Genomic DNA, 18587 nt, shown 5'->3' with positions numbered 1-18587 from the left:
AACTACCTAATAAATTAAAACTAATTGTTACCACTGTGTGTTATATGTTGATTCTATGCCTTCTTGGCATTTCTAGCACTATTCTACATTGTGCAGGAGAAAACGTCAGTTTTAATGGCACCCCAATTTTCTTTCTTCCTCCAGTAATTAATCTGGTATTTATAACTCACTCCTCCATATTCTTCAAAAGATCAGAAAAGAAAACATGATTTGAGCCTGGATCTTGCAATTCATTGCATGTTGGCAAAACAGACTCTGCTCATGAGGCAAATTACAGGAAATGGGCCTAAATTACCAGATTCTGTTTTCCTATGGTGGATTATTATTGGCAAGACCTTAACAGTGGGACTATAAATACCTATTGTCTTTCAAAAGTGGAAGGATAATTTTGTGGTTAAGGCTGTGGACTGGCAAGACCTACATTTTCTGAATGACTGCAAATTAGCGGAATGTACAGTTCATCACGCCTGAGAGATCAGTCCCTGAACAATACTGTGGCAGATTCCCAGCAGATGTAAATCAAGACAACTCTGACCCTAAGGGCTTGTCTACACTACAGGACTATTTCGAATCTACTTAAGTCGAATTTGTGTATCCATACTAAATACACAAATTCGAACTTCTGAGTCCACATTCACGGGGCCAGCTTCGACTTTGGAAGCGGTGCACTGTGGGAAGCTATCCCACAGTTCCCGCACTCCCCGCTGCCCATTGGAATTGTGGGATTTCCCCCCAATGCATGCTGGGGGGGAAAATGTGTCGTCATTGAACCGTCAATCCTGCCCTCCCTGTCTTCCTTGAAAGCACCGGCGGGAAATCTGTTCGCGCCCTTGTCTGGTCGGTTACAGCGCGGACGCCACAGCACTGCGAGCATGGAGCCCGCTGCGATCATCGCTGCACTTATGGCCGTTGTCGACTCCTCGCACGTTATCGTCCACCTCTTCCACAGTCAGATGCTGAGAAACCGGGCGAGGAGGCTCCGGCAGCACGGTGAGGAGAGTGGCGCAGACCTCTCAGAAAGCAGGGTACGCCGGGCAGTGGAGATCATGGTGGCAATGGGTCAAGTTCATGGTGTGGAACGGCGATTCTGGGCCCGGGAAACAAGCACAGACTGGTGGGACCGCATAGTGCTGCAGGTCTGGGATGACACAGAGTGGCTGCGAAACTTCAGGATGCGTAAGGGCACTTTCCTTGAACTGTGTGACTTGCTGTCCCCTGCCCTGAAGCGCCAGGACACAAGGATGCGAGCAGCCCTGAGTGTGCAGAAGCGAGTGGCCATAGCCCTCTGGAAACTTGCCACGCCAGACAGCTACCGGTCAGTAGCAAACCACTTTGGCGTGGGCAAATGTACCGTGGGGATTGCTGTGATTCAAGTAGCCCACGCAATCGTTGAGCAACTGCTCTCAAAGGTAGTGACTCTCGGAAATGTCCAGGTCATCATAGATGGCTTCGCCGCGATGGGATTCCCAAACTGCGGTGGGGCTATAGATGGGACTCGCATCCCTATCCTGGCACCAGCCCAACAGGCAAGCGAGTACATTAACCGAAAGGGCTACTTTTCAATGGTGCTGCAAGCTGTGGTGGACCATAGGGGACGTTTTACCAACATCAACGTCGGGTGGGCGGGCAAGGTTCATGACGCGCGTGTGTTCAGGAACTCTGGTCTGTTTAGACGCCTCCAGGCAGGCACTTTCTTCCCGGACCACAAAATAACGGTTGGGGATGTGCAGATGCCTACAGTGATCCTCGGGGACCCGGCCTACCCGCTAATGCCCTGGCTCATGAAGCCCTATACAGGCGCCTTGGACAGTGAAAAGGAACTCTTCAACTACCGGCTGAGCAAGTGCAGAATGGTGGTGGAGTGTGCTTTCGGACGTCTCAAGGGGAGATGGCGGACCTTACTGACTCGCTCGGACATCAGCGAAAAGAATATCCCGTAGTTATTGCTGCTTGCTGTGTGCTCCACAATCTCTGTGAGAGCTAGGCGAGACCTTTTGGCCGCTTGGGAGGTTGAGGCAAATCGCCTGGCTGCTGTTTACGATCAGCCAGACACCCGTGCTGAGAGAATATCCCAGCGGGAAGCGATATGCATCAGGGAGGCTTTGAAAGCGAGTTTCCTCGCAGAGCAGGGTAACCTGTGACTGTCCACTTGATTTTAAGAGAGCCTGATCATAAACCAAGTTTCCCCCACTTCCGAAGGCCTTTTTAAAACTAAGGACATGTTTTAGTAATTAATAATAAATCTTTCGTTGACTTTGCATTTATCTTTTTTCGATGAAACATGGAAGCATTCTGTGCTGGTTAAGGCTTGCAATGATGGGTGGTTTTGCAGGAAGGCGAGGGTGCCGTCTTTGGATAGGGGTTAACATGACGGCTGTGGGTTTGGGCGTTGGAAGGGGTGAGGGGTGTGGGGGAAGGGTGAGTATCTGCCCCTGGATGAGGTCTCTTTTTGGGGCTCAGGCACCGGGGAGGTTCGTCCAAGTGCATGTGAAGGGAAGCCTCCAGGCAGGCACATTCTGGGATGTCAGGCACCAGATGCTTTAAGGAAAGAGCTTGTACAAATTTACAGCGCGACAGTTGTCTCGAACATTATCGGTGTGCTGCGGTGCAGGGACAGTTCTCACGGCCCCTACCGCCCCTCCGTCTTGTCACTTTGGGTGAGGGGGGGACAGGACTTCTTGGCGTTGGAGGGCGGTTGCAGATGCACTGCAGGGGGGCTCTCTCCTCCTGACTGCGGTCTTGCAGAACATCTACAAGGCGCCGGAGCGTGTCCGTTTGCTCCCTCATTAGACCAAGCAGCGTTTGAGTCACCTGCTGGTCTTCCTGCCGCCACCTATCCTCCCGTTCCATGTGTGTGCGATGCTGCTGACACAGGCTCTCCCTCGACTGTCTCTGCTCTGCCGCCTCCGCTCTGGAGCTGGCCATCAGTTCCTGGAACATGTCGTCCCTTGTCTTTTTCTTTCGGCGTCTAATCTGAGCCAGCCTCTGCGAGGGGGATGGCGGGGCAGTCCGGGAAGGAGCCGAAGCTGTGTGATGCGAAAAAGTAGGTGATTTCCTTGAACAAATACATGTTTGCCAACAGTAAACACAGTCTAGTCAGTTTCAGTTAAGAAGACCAAACAGGGAACCAAGTCTCAGGAGATCTCGGAACTAGTCCGAGATTTCGGAATACGCTCTCATTGGCGGCGCGATTGCACTGGATAGCGCACAAGCGAGGAGAGACAGCTGCATCCCTCTTGCACAAAGTCCTGGTAAGCCTTACAGTACAGAGTGCTTATCAGTTAGTGCTTAGCTGTGCTCTCCTGCTGGAGGCAATGTGCAAAGCAGAAAAGATGAGCGTTATGCGGCACCTCCAGCCAGTGAACGGGAAAGACCCCTGTATGCTTTTCCTCTGTGGCCTGCAACACGTGGCTGTTAAGCGAGGGTCATTCTTATGCAAAGTAAAACTCTGTTAAGCGAGGGTCATTCTTATGCAAAGTAAAAGTCTACCATGCACAATAGTAACAGTACACTAATTCCACTAATTAGATGCAGCACTTCCACAACGACATCACCCTGAGGCGTGTCAGGCGCACACAGAGAGAGCGGATGCTAACAGAAGCCCTGCACAGACCAGGACCATACGCTGCCATGCTCGTTGAGGCGATGGTCCCCCTGTACCTGAGGATGGCCTGGCGCGGAAGAGTGTGCTTCAACGGAGCACCCAATAAAGCACCTCTCCCAAGAAACCTCTTGCTGAGGCTTTTCCAGCTGCTCTCTGAGAGCTTTTTTGAACTGTCCCCAGAGGACTATTGCTCCATTCCTATCTGTGTAGACCTGCTGTTTGTATAGTTTCATATTTAAAAATTTTTACATAGTATTTCTATTTTTTATATATATCCCTGTTTCTTAAAAAAATAAATGTTTCCCTGTTTGTACCACTTACCGCCTGATCCTTCCCCTGATTCCGAGTCCGGGTTAACGGGCGGGGACGGTTGGTAGGGGATCTCTGTGAGGGTGATGAAGAGATCCTGGCTGTCAGGGAAAGCGGGAGTGGGTTCGATGTCGCCTGCGCCGTCCTCCAAAGACCCTTCCTCATCTTCCCCATCGGCGAACAGGGAGGGGGAACTGTCCCGGTACACTATTCCGTCCTCAGAGTCCACCGTCACTGGTGGGGCACTGGTGGCAGACCCACCTAGAATGGCATGCAGTGCCTCGTAGAAGCGGCATGTCTGGGGCTGGGCTCCGGAGCGTCCGTTTGCCACTCTGACTTTTTGATACCCTTGTCTTAGGTCCTTCACTTTCACGTGGCACTGCATCGCATCCCGGCTGTATCCTTTGTCTTTCATGGCTTTAGAGACCTTCTCGAAGGTCTTCGCGTTCCGCTTGTTGGAGCGCAGCTCCGAGAGCACAGACTCCTCGCCCCACACAGCGATCAGATCCTGGACTTCCCGGTCACTCCATGCTGGGGACCTCTTTCTAGTCTGGGATTGCCCGGACTCCTCTGCTGGAGAGCTCTGCATCGTTGCAGGTGTTGCGGAGCTCGCCCCGATGTGCAACCAGAACGTCAGATTCAAACCGCCCAGACAGGAAAATGAATTCAAATTTTCGCGGGTCATTTCCTGTGTGGGTGGCCAGAGAATCCAAGCTCGGACTGCTGTCAGAGCATCAACAGAGTGGTGCACTGTGGGATAGCTCCCGGAGCTGCTAAGTTCGATTAGCATCCACACCAAGCCTAATTCGAGCTAGCAAGTGCGAATTTAGCGTTACTCCACCTGCCGGGGTGGAGTACCAAATTCGAACTAAAGAGCCCTCTAGTTCGAATTAAATGGCTTCCTGGTGTGGATGGTTGAGCGGTTAGTTCGAATTAACGCTGATAAATTCGAATTAAAGTCCTAGTGTAGACCAGGCCTAAGTGCCTAACTTTCTCCAGCTTTAATATGGGAAGAGTAATGTCTGTCTGTCTCATTGTTTCGAAGATTAATCACTGCAGGTGTCTTTGAAAACTCCTAGCCCTTTAAAATTTCTCCTAACCCACAGGAAAGGAGTGTAATTTATGGGAATTTAGGCTGTCTAACCTTATGGTAATGTGTAGAGTACGTATTCTGCATGCACTCCGGCACAGGGGTGTGTGTGTGTGTATATACGTGTATATATGTGTGTATATGTATATATATATGTGTGTATATGTGTGTATATATGTATATAAAATATAGTAGTGTAGATGGTGAAACACTACTTAGGTGACTTAAGTAAAGACATGTCAGAATCGTAGGGTATGTGTCCTACACATCTCTCTACACCCAGTCAGTACCTGCCACATCTATGCTGCTATTCCCTATTTGTGACTGAAATAAGTAACATTTTTTTTATTTTTGCATAAAGGCAAAGTCATTAAATATAGTTGTAACCCTTCCCTCCCACCCTCCAAAAAAATCCATTCAGGAAAATTGAAATTACTTTTCATTTTACACTGGCAGGGTGGGTGTGTTTGGTTTGGTTTTTGATTTTTTTTTAAAGAGATATTGGCATCAACTGCTGCCAAACTGATTCACTGAATAACTCCCCCTCCCCCAAAAGCCCCCAACAAATAAATCTTGAAAGAAAACATCTTTATTCTGCTTATAGTGAATTCCACACCCCCATTACAGCAAGCCCCCCACAGGAGGTTATGGGACCAGATTTTCAAAAGAGCTTAGGGTCATATTTTCAAGTGCTCAGTACCCACATCAGGGCCGATTTTTTAGAAAGAGTTCATTCCCCTTGAGACACCTGAATACGGGCTAGCTTTTCAAAAGAACTCAGACACTGAGATTTGGGTACTGAACCTTTCTGAGTTCTAGCCTTAAGGGTAATTTCAAAAATACACTGCGAAAGGCTCTTAAATATTGCATTGCATGTGCTGGGCTTGTATCACCCAGCATCTTCTCCTGTGTTGGATAATAAAGCTAGAAACCTCCATGTCATAGTACTGTCTTGTCATTAATATATTATGAATGTTAACATATTATTTATTTATTTGCGGTAGCATCGCCGGTGTGCTAGGCACATTCCAAAGATAGAAGATGTCAAGCTAGGAAAACACAAAATGAAAGGGGACTGTCCCTGTAGAGCTGACTGGATTTGTGGAGTAAAAGTGACAGATCACCCTGCCACACTCACACAAACATACACACACACAGACACTCCAAACAGCTTGTAAAAAAAACAAACAAAACCAGGAGTGATTATACTGCTGAAGTCCTAAGAGAAGTAGGCCTCTTTCAGCCCAAAGCTTTCCTGTGGATGAGCTGTCTCATTTTTCTGGTCGGAGTTTTTTTCCTGATTCATACCTTGACCTTAATATGTTCAAATTTCCTGTTGGATTTTCACCATCTTGTTTTGTTACTTAGCAGCATGGACAGAAGTGCTTGTAGCTGAGTGCTTCTGAACATGATCTTTTAACTTTTAAGCTATAAGTTCAAGACTGCATAAATATATACCATAATGGGATAAGTGATTTCTTGTTTCTGTCAGTGTTTTGCACTACAGTTCTGGGTGAACATTTATTGAAGTGCTCAGGAGCACTTTCGGCAGCAAAGAGCTTGACAAAAATATCTTAGGCTGGTACATTTATAAACCTGTAAAATGTTGTCTAGTTTCATTATTATCATTTGAAAAAAATCAAATGTTTTTTGTTGGTCGAGGAAAATTTTAGGATGTGGAATTCTGTCCCTGAAATGGACCATCTAAAGCACCACATTTGGTGTGTACAGTTTCATAGAAAACGAGACGCATGACACTTAAAATATTTTGTGGAACGCCTGAATATTCCATTATTATAACTTGACATTCCTGACAATGTTCATTGGATCAGTCTCTACCCTTTTGCCTCAAAGTTCCAGTTTGATTCAACCTCCGACAAGAGTGATTGAACCTCAGCTTGATTAATGGTTTTAGTAGATCCTAAGTGAAGTGAATGGTGATCTCCACTCAATCAGTTATGGATTATACAGTAGTCTACATAAAATGAGCACGTTTAACACAAATCGGTACAGCTGCTAACCTTCAATTTAAAAAAACGTTCAGGCACACATTTCAGATATGCCTGAAGGGAATACTGATTTGTATCCATCACGTTTTTCCTAATGTCCAACCTAAACCTCCCCCTCTGCAACTTGAGACCATTACTCCTTGTTCTGTCATCTTCTACCACTGAGAACAGTCTAGATCCATCCTCTTTGGAACCCCCTTTCAGGTAGTTGAAAGCAGCTATCAAGTCCCCCCTCATTCTTCTCTTCTGCAGACTAAACAATCCCAGTTCCCTCAGCGTCTCCTCATAAGTCATGTGCTCCAGCCCCCTAATCATTTTTGTTGCCCTCCGCTGGACTCTCTCCAATTTATCCACATCCTTCTTGTAGTGTGGGGCCCAAAACTGGACACAGTACTCCAAATGAGGCCTCACCAGTGCTGAGTAGAGGGGAATGATCACATCCCTCGATCTGCTGGAAATGCCCCTACTTATACAACCCAAAATGCCATAAGCCTTCTTGGCAACAAGGGCACACTGTTGACTCGTATTCAGCTTTTCGTCCACCGTAACCCCTAGGTCCTTTTCTGCAGAACTGCTGCACAGCCGTTCGGTCCCTAGTCTGTAACAGTGAATGGGATTCTTCCGTCCTAAGTGCAAGACTCTGCACTTGTCCTTGTTGAACCTCATCATATTTCTTTTGGCCCAATCCTCTAATTTGTCTAGGTCCCTCTGTATCCTATCCCTACCCTCCAGCGTATCAACCACTCCTCCCAGTTTAGTGTCATCTGCAAACTTGCTAAGGGTGCAGTCCACACCATCCTCCAGATCGTTAATGAAGATATTGAACAAAACCGGCCCCAGCACCGACCCTTGGGGCACTCCACTTGATACCGGCTGCCAACTAGACATGGAACCATTGATCACTACCTGTTGAGCCCGACCATCTAGCCAGTTTTCTATCCACCTTACCGTCCATTCATCCAGCCCATACTTCTTTAACTTGCTGGCAAGAATACTATGGGAGACTGTATCAAAAGCTTTGCTAAAGTCCAGAAATAGCACACCCACTGCTTTCCCCTCATCCACAGAGCCGGTTATCTCATCATAGAAGGCAATTAGGTTAGTCAGGCATGACTTGCCCTTGGTGAATCCATGCTGACTGTTCCTGATCACTTTCCCCTCCTTTAAGGGGTTCAGGATTGATTCCTTGAGGACCTGTTCCATGATTTTTCCAGGAACTGAGGTGAGACTGACTGGCCTGTAGTTCCCTGGATCTTCCTTCTTCCCTTTTTTAAAGATGGGCACTACATTAGCTTTTTTCCAGTCGTCCGGGACCTCCCCCGATCGCCATGATTTTTCAAAGATAATGGCCAATGGCTCTGCAATCTCATCGGCCAACTCCTTTAGCACCCTCGGATGCAGCGCATCCGGCCCCATGGACTTGTGCTCGTCCAGCTTTCCTAAATAGTCCCAAACTACTTCTTTCTCCACAGAGAGCTGGTCATCTCCTCCCCATACTGTGCTGCAGAGTGCAGCTGTCTGGGAGCTGACCTTGTCTGTGAAGACAGAGGCAAAAAAAGCATTGAGTACACTAGCTTTCTCCACATCCTCCGTCACTAGGTTCCCTCCCTCATTCAGCAAGGGGCCCACACTTTCCTTGACTTTCTTCCTGTTGCTAACATACCTAAAGAAACCCTTCTTGTTACTCCTAACATCTCCGGCTAGCTGCAACTCCCAGTGTGATTTGGCCTTCCTAATTTCACACCTGCATGCCTGAGCAATACTTTTATACTCCTCCCTGGTTATTTGTCCAATCTTCCACTTCTTGTAAGCTGTTTTTTTGTGTTTAAGACGAGCAAGGATTTCACTGCTTTAATGTTGTCAAATTAGTCTACACAGTGCTCAAAACAATCCAGAAGTGAAGTGAGAGTTTGACTGCATTAAAAAAAATAAAAAGCACAGTGTGATCAGTCAGAAACCAATTTTTAAATATGCAGCATTTTAGAATGCTCCAAATATCTTTAGTTGAATGTAGCTGGGAAAGACCAATATAGTTAGGATTTACTTTCTGGTTCCCTTTTAAGTCTATTATAAGCATATTAGTTAAGCCTGGCAAGGGGTTTGTGAACAACGTTTTATTTCAGTTTATCTAATTAAACCATAGCTGTAGGCCAATTAGACTTAAGCAAGAGTGTTTTAACCACCTTTTATTTATAAGAAGAAATCATAAAATGAGGTCTCTTTTTCTCAGATAAAGGAGAGAGCTGCTGTTTATGCATAGATATTAAAACTCAGTGAGAAAATTAGCAGACTAGTCGGACAACTCTAGCTAGAACAGAGAATAAGGCATCAGCAGACTGCAGCATGCCTACTCTCGCTAAACTTTAGCTAGGCTGTAGAAGGGAAGGTCACATGCAGCTTCCTGTTATCTTAACCTTCAACAGTAAGGTTCTCCCCTTGCCAATATTATCATTTTTACACTGATGGTTTCGTTGAAAGGATGAGAAGAATGAGTGGAGCAATTTTTAATGAACTCTTTTTTTTTTCTTTTTTTTTTTTTGTTTAAGTGGGAGAGGAAATAGTCTTGATAAAGTGGTGGGAAGTAACAGAAAATTATTTCTAAATTATATGCGACAAGATACATTTCTCTAAAGGAGCCATCTGGGAAAAAAATACATTATGCAACTATTTATGAGGTCTAACATTCTAAAATATCCAGAAAAAAGAGTGCACAGTCCCAGAAATGCAGTATATTTTGTGCTGACAATATACACTTTATGGTTTTCATGTTCCTATTTACTATCAGTGTACCTGCAATAATGGATGCATCTCCCATAGTTGGGTTGTTTGATAGGGTTTTTTTTTTAAGAATCATACTACAAACTCTATAAAGTATAGATAGACAAACAAGCTTGTACACAAGAAGAACCTTTCAGAGCCTTCAACCATCCCTCTAACCAAGAGTGAATCTTGGTTCAGGTTTTGAAAAGCCCTCTCCCCATAACCACAAAGTCCACCTGTTCCTTTTTACTTTAGTTCACTTCCTTGCTCTAACTGCTAACCCTATCTGACCCCATATCTATCCCCTCCTCCCTATCATCCAGCTGAGTCCAAACCAATCCCTCCCTTTTCCCATAGACAGAAGATACTAATGGATCTGTTCTCTGACTTGTTTTTCATCTGACCAAACCCTCTCTCTTTTTCACGGCTCTTTTCACTGCTGCTCATTTTCCTTCCCTGCAGTTCCCCCCCATACAATGTGCCTAAAACTTCTATGAATCTCTCTGTTCCAACATTAATGTTTGCTTCAAAGTTATGGGAGTTCTACCCACCCCAAGTATGCACAGCATGCTTTGAACTCTAGAGAATGCAATACTGAGCTCATGAATTTTAGTAAAAGCATTTTTTCATGGCTTGTAGTAGCTACCTATTAGCCAACTTGACAAGGAAGTTTTCTGGACTTTCTTTCATCTGGTTTAATGAAAACAAAAACAACCACTCCCAAACCCGAAAGATCCTAATGTCACTGACCCTTATTTTTCTCATAACAGTTTCAGAGCTAATGGTTAATTTCCTTTGTTTCATCCCATATATTTATTATTGTATTTTAGAAGCAGTCAAGTTAGATATCTTCTCATGTTTGCAATTTAAGAGATTAAGCACAGCAATGCAAGGAAAAACTCTTTGTTCACAGTTTCTGTGGATTTGCTGACTTTGGATTCAAATGAACTCAAAGCAAACTTGTCAAAACTGTCTCAATTCACTGGTTTTGTTGTGAAATTAAATTAGCTCATGTATGTTTGCAAAGTTTGTCATGAGATTGGGCTAGGAATCAAATTTGTAAAGAAACTCGTGTGATTTGGGGTTGTCTGAGTTTAGTCAAGTTGGAGCAAAAAGTCCATTTTTCTAAAAATAAGCTTGGGTTCTTTAATGACTTTGGTGGTCAAATCCCTGATTATTTTTGCAGCAGCAGCTTCTGTTTTGGTGAGGGTTTCCTGAATATGGTTAAAGTCCACAAATGTATAGTTCATTAGTTGTTACAAGGGAACATTTTACTAATTTAGGGCTGTGTGTATATAGTTTCAAAAAGAGTCAATCTTTGAGACTGCTACTTGAGTGACTTAGCATGGGAGTGAATTGAAGTATCTATTTTGGCCATTATCTAGAAACACTGAATTTGAAAAGTATGTCTATTGATAGTGCATACATTTTTGATATTTACAAAGCAAAGTGTTACATGTAATTAAACTATATTGCGAAGTGCTGTTGAACTGCATACAGTACCTTTAGAATTAGAGTTTCAAATATTTTTCAAATTGCTTTTGAATTTATTGGTTCATGAGGCTGAGATTCATCTTTGTTCACTCCGTGTTAATTTTTAACATTCTTACAAATATATTTGTCTTGCTGCCAGAGTCTTTAATTCACAATAATTTTCAGCATGGCATTTTTTCTCAGTCATCTGTTTATGCCAGCACACTAGCAATTGGTAAATATATACTTTAAACTGAATGGGTAGCTAATCATTTTCCATTATTATTATTTTTTGAATGGTTGGGAGTGGGGGAAAGCTTTTAAATCTGCAGTTTTTGCTACCAGACTGAATTCAAGAATTTGTCCTTACAACACCTTTGTGAGACTAGCACCCTAACCACTAAGCTATCTATCCGCTCAGGGTAGGAAACCTGTCTCTGAGGATTTTAGTGCTGTTTGTGAGGGATTCAGGGCCAGCTCCAGGCACCAGCGGAGGAAGCATGTGCTTGGGGCAGCACATTCTAAGGGGCGGCATTCTGTCCATCCAAGCCACACAGTCCGAGTGGCTTCCTTTTTTTTTTTTGGTTGGGGCAGCAAAAATAGTAGAGCCAGCCCTGGAGGGATTAATGTTAAATTCTTGTAATGTGTCTGGCTGAAATTCCTCTCTGGTTGTGTAATAGAAGCTTGGAATTAAACTCTTGTCAAATTGGTGCTTTCCCAGAAAAGTTGCACAATTCATAGATTTTGGGTGGGCTATAAAAATATCTTTTTGAAATCTGCTTTTTTAATGGCAGGAATCTCCAAGCACCGGGATATTAAGATTGGTTGCCTTTTGGATCTACCTCACTCCCCACGTTTCTTCCCAATATAGAGTCTTATCGCAAGTAGCTTATCTCAGCACATATGCATTAAGTGCCACATGGCCATGGATGCGGAGACCAGAAGTTGTTCTTGAATTCAGTCCAGTAGCAAAACCTGCAGATTTAAAAGCTTTCTCACCCCTTCTCTCCCCCCAACCACTCAAAAAAAAAAAAGTTGATCACAAATCATTGTTCTCTATAATTTTCTAATTTCCCATAAATAATGTCTGTAGAAAGAGGCAGAAAAGAAAAATGACCCCTTTAGATAGAGGAGTAAATCTGAAATGTTCCATACAAATGTGGTCTGTTCTTCAGTGCAGCAGTTCTTTCCTATGTGAGTGTGTTACAGCCTCTGCAGAAAACTCCAGCACAATTTTATACAACTTCTCTTAAAATGAAGAGCATATTCCTGATAATTCACGGTTTAAACAATCCCTGACCAGTAACTCATTAACAAGTGTTTAACAGGGGGAACTTGTCAGGGCCGCCCAAAGGATTCAGGGGGCCTGGGGCAAAGCAATTTTGGGGGCCCCTTCCATGAGAAAAAGTTGCAATACTATAGAATACTATATTCTCATGGGGACCCCTGCAGGGCTCGGGGCCTGGGGCAAATTGCCCCACTTGCCCCACCCCCCCACCCCCCCGGGCAGCCCTGGAACTTGTCCTCTCCTCATGCCTCTGAGGACAAAAGGGAAGTTTTTAAAATGTGAATGCTGGATACAGTGATTTCACACATAGAATCTTGTTTCATCCTAAAACCTGGCTCCCTCACTCTGGTTATATGGGCCCATATTTAAAAGGACATTTATTTCTCTGTGAAGGTAGCATGAAAAAGTCTAATTCAGTATTTGTGCTTCATAAAGATGGTACCCAAAGCAAAGAGTGTGGGGTATTTTTTGTGGGAGTGGAAAAGATACAAGTCTTCTTTTGACTTTCTATATCCTGTGCAAACTCTGCAAAACACAGCACAGTGTGCACAAGAGTTTCATATACTGTATATGAAGGCAAATTATTTTGTTCTATTTAGTAAATAAATTAATCATATCATGCAAAGTTGCCCTGACCTCTGAATTAATATGGCAAATTTTTGCTTGATCTTCCAATACATATTTATGAATGGATTTAGAAGATGGAAACGGGATGGAGAAATTCTCATCTCTCATTAATGTGTATATTCCTCATGGTATGCTATAACTCACTAATACTATGTTGGAAAACAGCCTCAAATTTTCTGTTTTACAGTTATTTGGTATCAGCTTAGAGCTATTTAAAGTGATTCTACTTGATTTTTTTTCAATGAAAATTGTAGTTTCATCAAAATTAAAGTGTTTCGCAAAACATTTGTTTGATTTAGGCAAACATTTTTATTTATTTTTTCACACTAGAGAATTCAAAATGAAACAGAATGACTGTTTAGGCTTCAAAATGACACATTTGTTTAATTTTGGCTTTCAAAAAAACAAAATGAAATGAAAATTCAAAGGGAACCAAACATATCAATAAGAAAATAAATACACGTGTTTTTCCTTTTAAATATTTTCATCAAAAATCAAAATATTCTGCAAAAAAAAAAATAGAAATTCTTCACAGAGATAAAATGGGATATTTTTATCCAGCTCTAGTATCAACAATATTAAGCGTTTTGGATGTCAGCTGGAAAATGAAGAGATGTAGCATCCTTACAACAAGAAGGTTAGAATTTTTTTTTTGTTAGAGTATAATCCATGAGAAGTCTTCCTAAAACGAAAATCAAGTGGCTTTAGCAGTAGTAGAGAGAAGAGAGTGAATGGCTCATACAATAAGAAATAGAACGATTCATCTTTAATCTTCAGCTGTGATCTCCCTTAGCTAAAAAATTAAGTGGGTTAGTGGAAAATGAACACTATTACTAACTATAGTGTCAGGTGCCCATATGTGAAATGATTTTTGTGGTTTTGCAGAGGACAGAAGTCTGCATTGCAAAAATTCATGACCACAATTGGTGTTGATCTCCTTTTCTTTCAGTAATGTAAGCAGAAATGCAAGAACTGAATTCACATGGAGACTGAACTACCCTTTCAGATTGTCTCTATATTATGAGGAAGTCACTGTTGCTGTGTATATTGTGTATAGAAGACTTCATCTGGCACCTTTTAGAAACACTAAAATTCACACTTGGTGGGGGGGATCTTGACTTGAGCATCTGTATATAAAACATCTCATTTTGAACCTTAATATGTTGTCGATGATATATTTAGTCAGTGGCATGTCACTAATTTTTTTCCAAAGAAATTCCTGCAATATGCTAATATGGTTTCTACTTAGAAAAACAATTTCCAACAGGAGACTTGATGGTTATTAGTGGCGCAGACTCAAGTATTTTTTCATTCTTCCTTTTCATTTTCATAAGCACTATTTCATTTACCCAGAGTTCTCCATTTAAGAGCTTTCACATTCTGACTGATTAGTCATCTTATCAAATCTTACTGGTTTGTGGCTCCCATGCTACCAATTGAGAATTATTAACGGGATTTAGGAATTTAGCTGGCTCGGCACAATTTGAATTGTGACCTGTTTAGCAAGTGATGTCTAATTTCCCATGATTCCTAGTAAAATAGAATGGCTACAGAATGGCGGTGTGACTGACTTTTGTGACTGTAGAAAATAGAGTATTCCAAGGAGAAAATCTTCAATAGAGCATCCATATGCTTCGGGTCAAATCCTGCTTGCCATATGCAATCAGACCTCCCATTGAAATCCGTGGACGTTTTGCTTGAGTAAGGACAGCAATTGAACCTTTATTTCCAAGAGATCACATATAAAATTCTTAATACTCCTAAATACATACTATAGTATAACATTTGGGGAAGGGCTATCATGGTTAAAAGAATAAAGTTCTCCTTCAGTGGAGACCAAAATCTTCCACTCGGTTGCCTTTTGCCCCCTTTTCCTAAATCACTGTTTTCTCTCTCCTTCTTCCTAAAGCACGCACAGTCACTGTCACTGGTGCTGGTAGATCTGGTTTAGAGCAGAAACTATAGTAGTTCAGTGTTTGTAGTTAAGTCTGCATTGTATCTTTGCTGCACCACATTATCTTCAAATGCATCATTGAATACAATTCTGAACCTCTCTTTGGCTATATATCTTCTTTATGTGGGGCAGCAGACTGTTGAATGTGCTGCATCTGCATTCATAATAAAAAAAAAAGGAATAGTTCAGCTAGTGGGAATAGAAGGATGTTCAATCAGGGCAACGTTAACTGCATTGGATCATACTTGTCCACTTGGGTAAATTTGCTGTCCACCTTTCTTGTGCATACCCACTGATCCTACCACTCGCAGCAATATTTTCAATACTTCTTAAGTTCATGATATTAATCATCTAGCACTGGGGGAACATGGTTTAAAATGTTACAGGCTAGGTGCTGTATTGGCTAGTGCTCTCTCACTGAAATAGTGGGTGTCAGTTCCTGAAACCAAAAGCAACACAAATGCTCTCTTTGCCAGCTGGGGTTGGGTTCTATGGGGCTGGAAGCAGTGGAGACGTCCTCAGGGTGGGGGGACGTGAGATCACCTCCAGGAGCAACTACAGAAGTGATCCATGTGCTCCCTCTGCTTCCCCCTTCTCCTCCCTTGCCTTCAGCATGGTGGGCTGCTTGGCATGCGTCGGGCCACACTGCTTTTGACTGTTATTGAGCAGAACCCATCATCAGCATAGACGCATGTCCCCTGGAATGGTGGTTGAAACATGAAGGGACATATGACTCTTTAGCACATCTGGCACATACATATATTTTGACGCCAGCTACAACAGTGTTATGAGAATGTCTGTTCTCACTTTCCGGTGACCTTGTAAACAAGAAGCAGTCAATGTTATATTCTGCAAATGCAAACAAACTGGTTTGTGTGAGTGATTGGCTGAACAAGAAGTAGGACTGGCTCTAAAATTTTAAATTGTTTTATTTCTGAATGCAGGTTTTTTTGTACATAATGCTACTTTTGGAAGTTCAACTTTCATGATAAAGAGATTGCACTACAGTACTTGTATTAGGTGAATTTAAAAATACATTTTTTATTTTTTTTAAACAGTGCAAATACTTGTAATCAAAAAATAAATAAAAAGTGAGTACTGTACACTTTGTATTCTGTGTTGTAATTGAAATCAATATATTTGAAAATGTAGAAAAGATCCACAAATATTTAAATAAATGGTATTCTATGGTTGTTTAATAGTGTGATTAATCACACAATTAAAACAATTTTTTTTAAATCACTTGAGAGCCCTATTTTACATTTGAAGCTATGTCTCTGAGATATTTTGATATTTTGAATTAAGGGCATATTGAGCTATGGAAGGCCTTTACAATTCTGTACTGTGTTGGTCTCAGCTTTTCATTGCTACTAACTGAAATGGTTTTGTTGCCTCAGGAAACAAACAGAAAGGACTTCCTCCAGTCAGTTCTCATTTTATTTGAAACATTTTTATTTCTAAGCAGAACACATGCCTCTGTATGAATGAGCTGTTAATTTCTGCACCATTCTGAAGATTGTACCTAGAGCTTATTACACAAAAAAATTGTTGCACAATTCACAAATCAAAGTTGTTTTAATTCATTTCCAAGAAGAAATGAACACTTTGGATCAAACTCTGCTCATGATTCCATCAGAGTAAATCTGCAGTGACTCCAGCAAAGCTGATGGAATTACTATATTTTTACTTTAGGAGAACTGAGGAGAATGTATCCCTTACACTAGTAATGCTCCGGAAAATCTTTAGAAACCAGATATGATGTCAGAATTTTCAGAAACTGAATTTGAAAAATTGATGCAGCTACCACAGTATTTTGTGTTCTCTGCCTTTTGAGATGGTTCAAATTCTCCAGGCTTTGAAAGAAAATTAAAACTAATCAGCAAGATCTTTACATTTTAAAAAGAAAACTGACCTTTTGTAATATCATACTTAAGTTATAATGCCACACAAATTGTTTGTTTATTTATTACAGTACTAGAAAATAATGCTTTTGTAATAAAAATAATTACAAAAGTTATTTTACTTTCCTCAGGGGAGTTTTATCACACTTTTGTGTGAAGCCTAATGGGTAGAAATGTTTGGCAGATCTTTTTCTTCACCGTATCTCATACCTTGGAAAGGACTCTGAAGTACCAGTTGCATGGGTTATGTGATAGCCAATTGGTCTCTGATTGTGATGTGTATTGTTAAAAATTAGTACGGCAATGACATGCATGCAGAATTGCTTGACTCTTACCACACCAATAGGACTGTCCTGCTTTTATGAGGCCCTGGTGCTACTGCTTATTTTTTTATTGCTTTGTTTAGGACTCGGAGCAGCTGTTTTGTATAATAAGGCAGAGGGAAGTTGCAAGTCCCTATGTGCTATAGTAGCTTTAAAAAAAAAAAAGGCTTACTGAAGTCTTAAATTGTCATCCCCGAGAAACAGGAAGTATTTCAATGAGAAGGAGAATGTTGATATTTGTCAGACATTGTGTTTATATTTTTAATGTCTCATTTTTGTTCCTCAATTCATAAGAGATTCTAGAGCATGCAATGCCATTGCAAGTGGTATGTGTGAGGCAGTATATACTACTCTCACGAGTAGTGTGTGTGTGTGTGTGTGTGTATATATATATATATATATAACACATTACTTATTACGGTTCATACAAAGAAAGAGCCCCAACCTCCTCCTCTCCTGATTTTTTGGATATCTACATAGAACACAAATATTGCAAAAAACAAACCCCAAAAAGCAGAAGCCCTAACTAGCTGACTTTGAATGTCCATCTATCAAAGTATCATCCAAGTTCTACTTTGTCTTCTAAAATGTATTATATGAGAACAGATATAAAGATAAAGGAAGATCGTGCAACCCAACTGATGGCTAATTAGGTCCAATTGCTTATATGATCTTAATTGTGTGCACAAATTAGGTGCACAGCTGCACAGACATTTTGAGCTTCCATCTGGCCTAGTAATTGGGCACCGCATTTTATGTATTTGGATTTGTAAAATGATAAAAAGGAGGTGCGCACACACAGATTCTGGGAGCCCTGTAATTGCTTAAGCACACACACAAATAATGCTATACTCAGAAGCCCTACTTTAAACAAAATCCAACCACAGTCAAATCAGAGAAATCACAGTAGAAGCCAGTACCTCATTTCATCTCTATCTACTACCCTGTTGTTATACGGTTTCCCCCAAAGAACTCAGATGGCCTTACAGAATGCCAATTATCTTTAAAATGCTCTGAGTGATCAGCACCTTATAGGTTATATCAGATAGAGAGAGATTTCAAATGTTTTTTCTGTAATTGAAAATACTTTATGACCTACAGGAATGTATACTAATGTCTGCATTGCCTTAATACAGTAAGGAGAAATACTACTTTGAATATGAAAGCCAGTGCTGCCTTTGAATGTGATGTGGTATAGAGATGGTGTAGAGTAGTTATTTTTGGTTTGCTGTCAAAAAAGGACTTAGCA

The 18587-nt window shown here is 41.9% G+C and overlaps 1 protein-coding gene across 8 annotated transcripts in view; it reads left to right on the top strand.

Annotated features, from left to right (window-relative positions):
- The window catches only part of LOC120370532 (gametocyte-specific factor 1-like), a 139270-nt gene that overhangs the window by 96610 nt on the left and 24073 nt on the right, over positions 1 to 18587 (top strand). Inside the window, exon 11 of one of the 8 annotated variants that reach the window (XM_039485416.1) lies at positions 13728 to 13834. The exons of 6 other annotated variants lie outside the window; for them this stretch is intronic. In XM_039485416.1, the coding sequence (XP_039341350.1) occupies positions 13728 to 13819 (92 nt within the window). In that variant the 3' untranslated portion in view covers positions 13820 to 13834. Of the gene's footprint in view, positions 1 to 144; positions 217 to 13727; positions 13835 to 18587 lie in introns of those variants that run through there. One more of the 8 variants, XM_039485458.1, reaches the window with a different exon arrangement.

This window comes from Mauremys reevesii, linkage group 1, assembly GCF_016161935.1.
Source record: "Mauremys reevesii isolate NIE-2019 linkage group 1, ASM1616193v1, whole genome shotgun sequence".
Taxonomy (NCBI): domain Eukaryota; kingdom Metazoa; phylum Chordata; order Testudines; family Geoemydidae; genus Mauremys; species Mauremys reevesii.
Note: the sequence above shows the minus strand (reverse complement) of the source record. Positions and strands in the feature narration are given on the sequence as shown.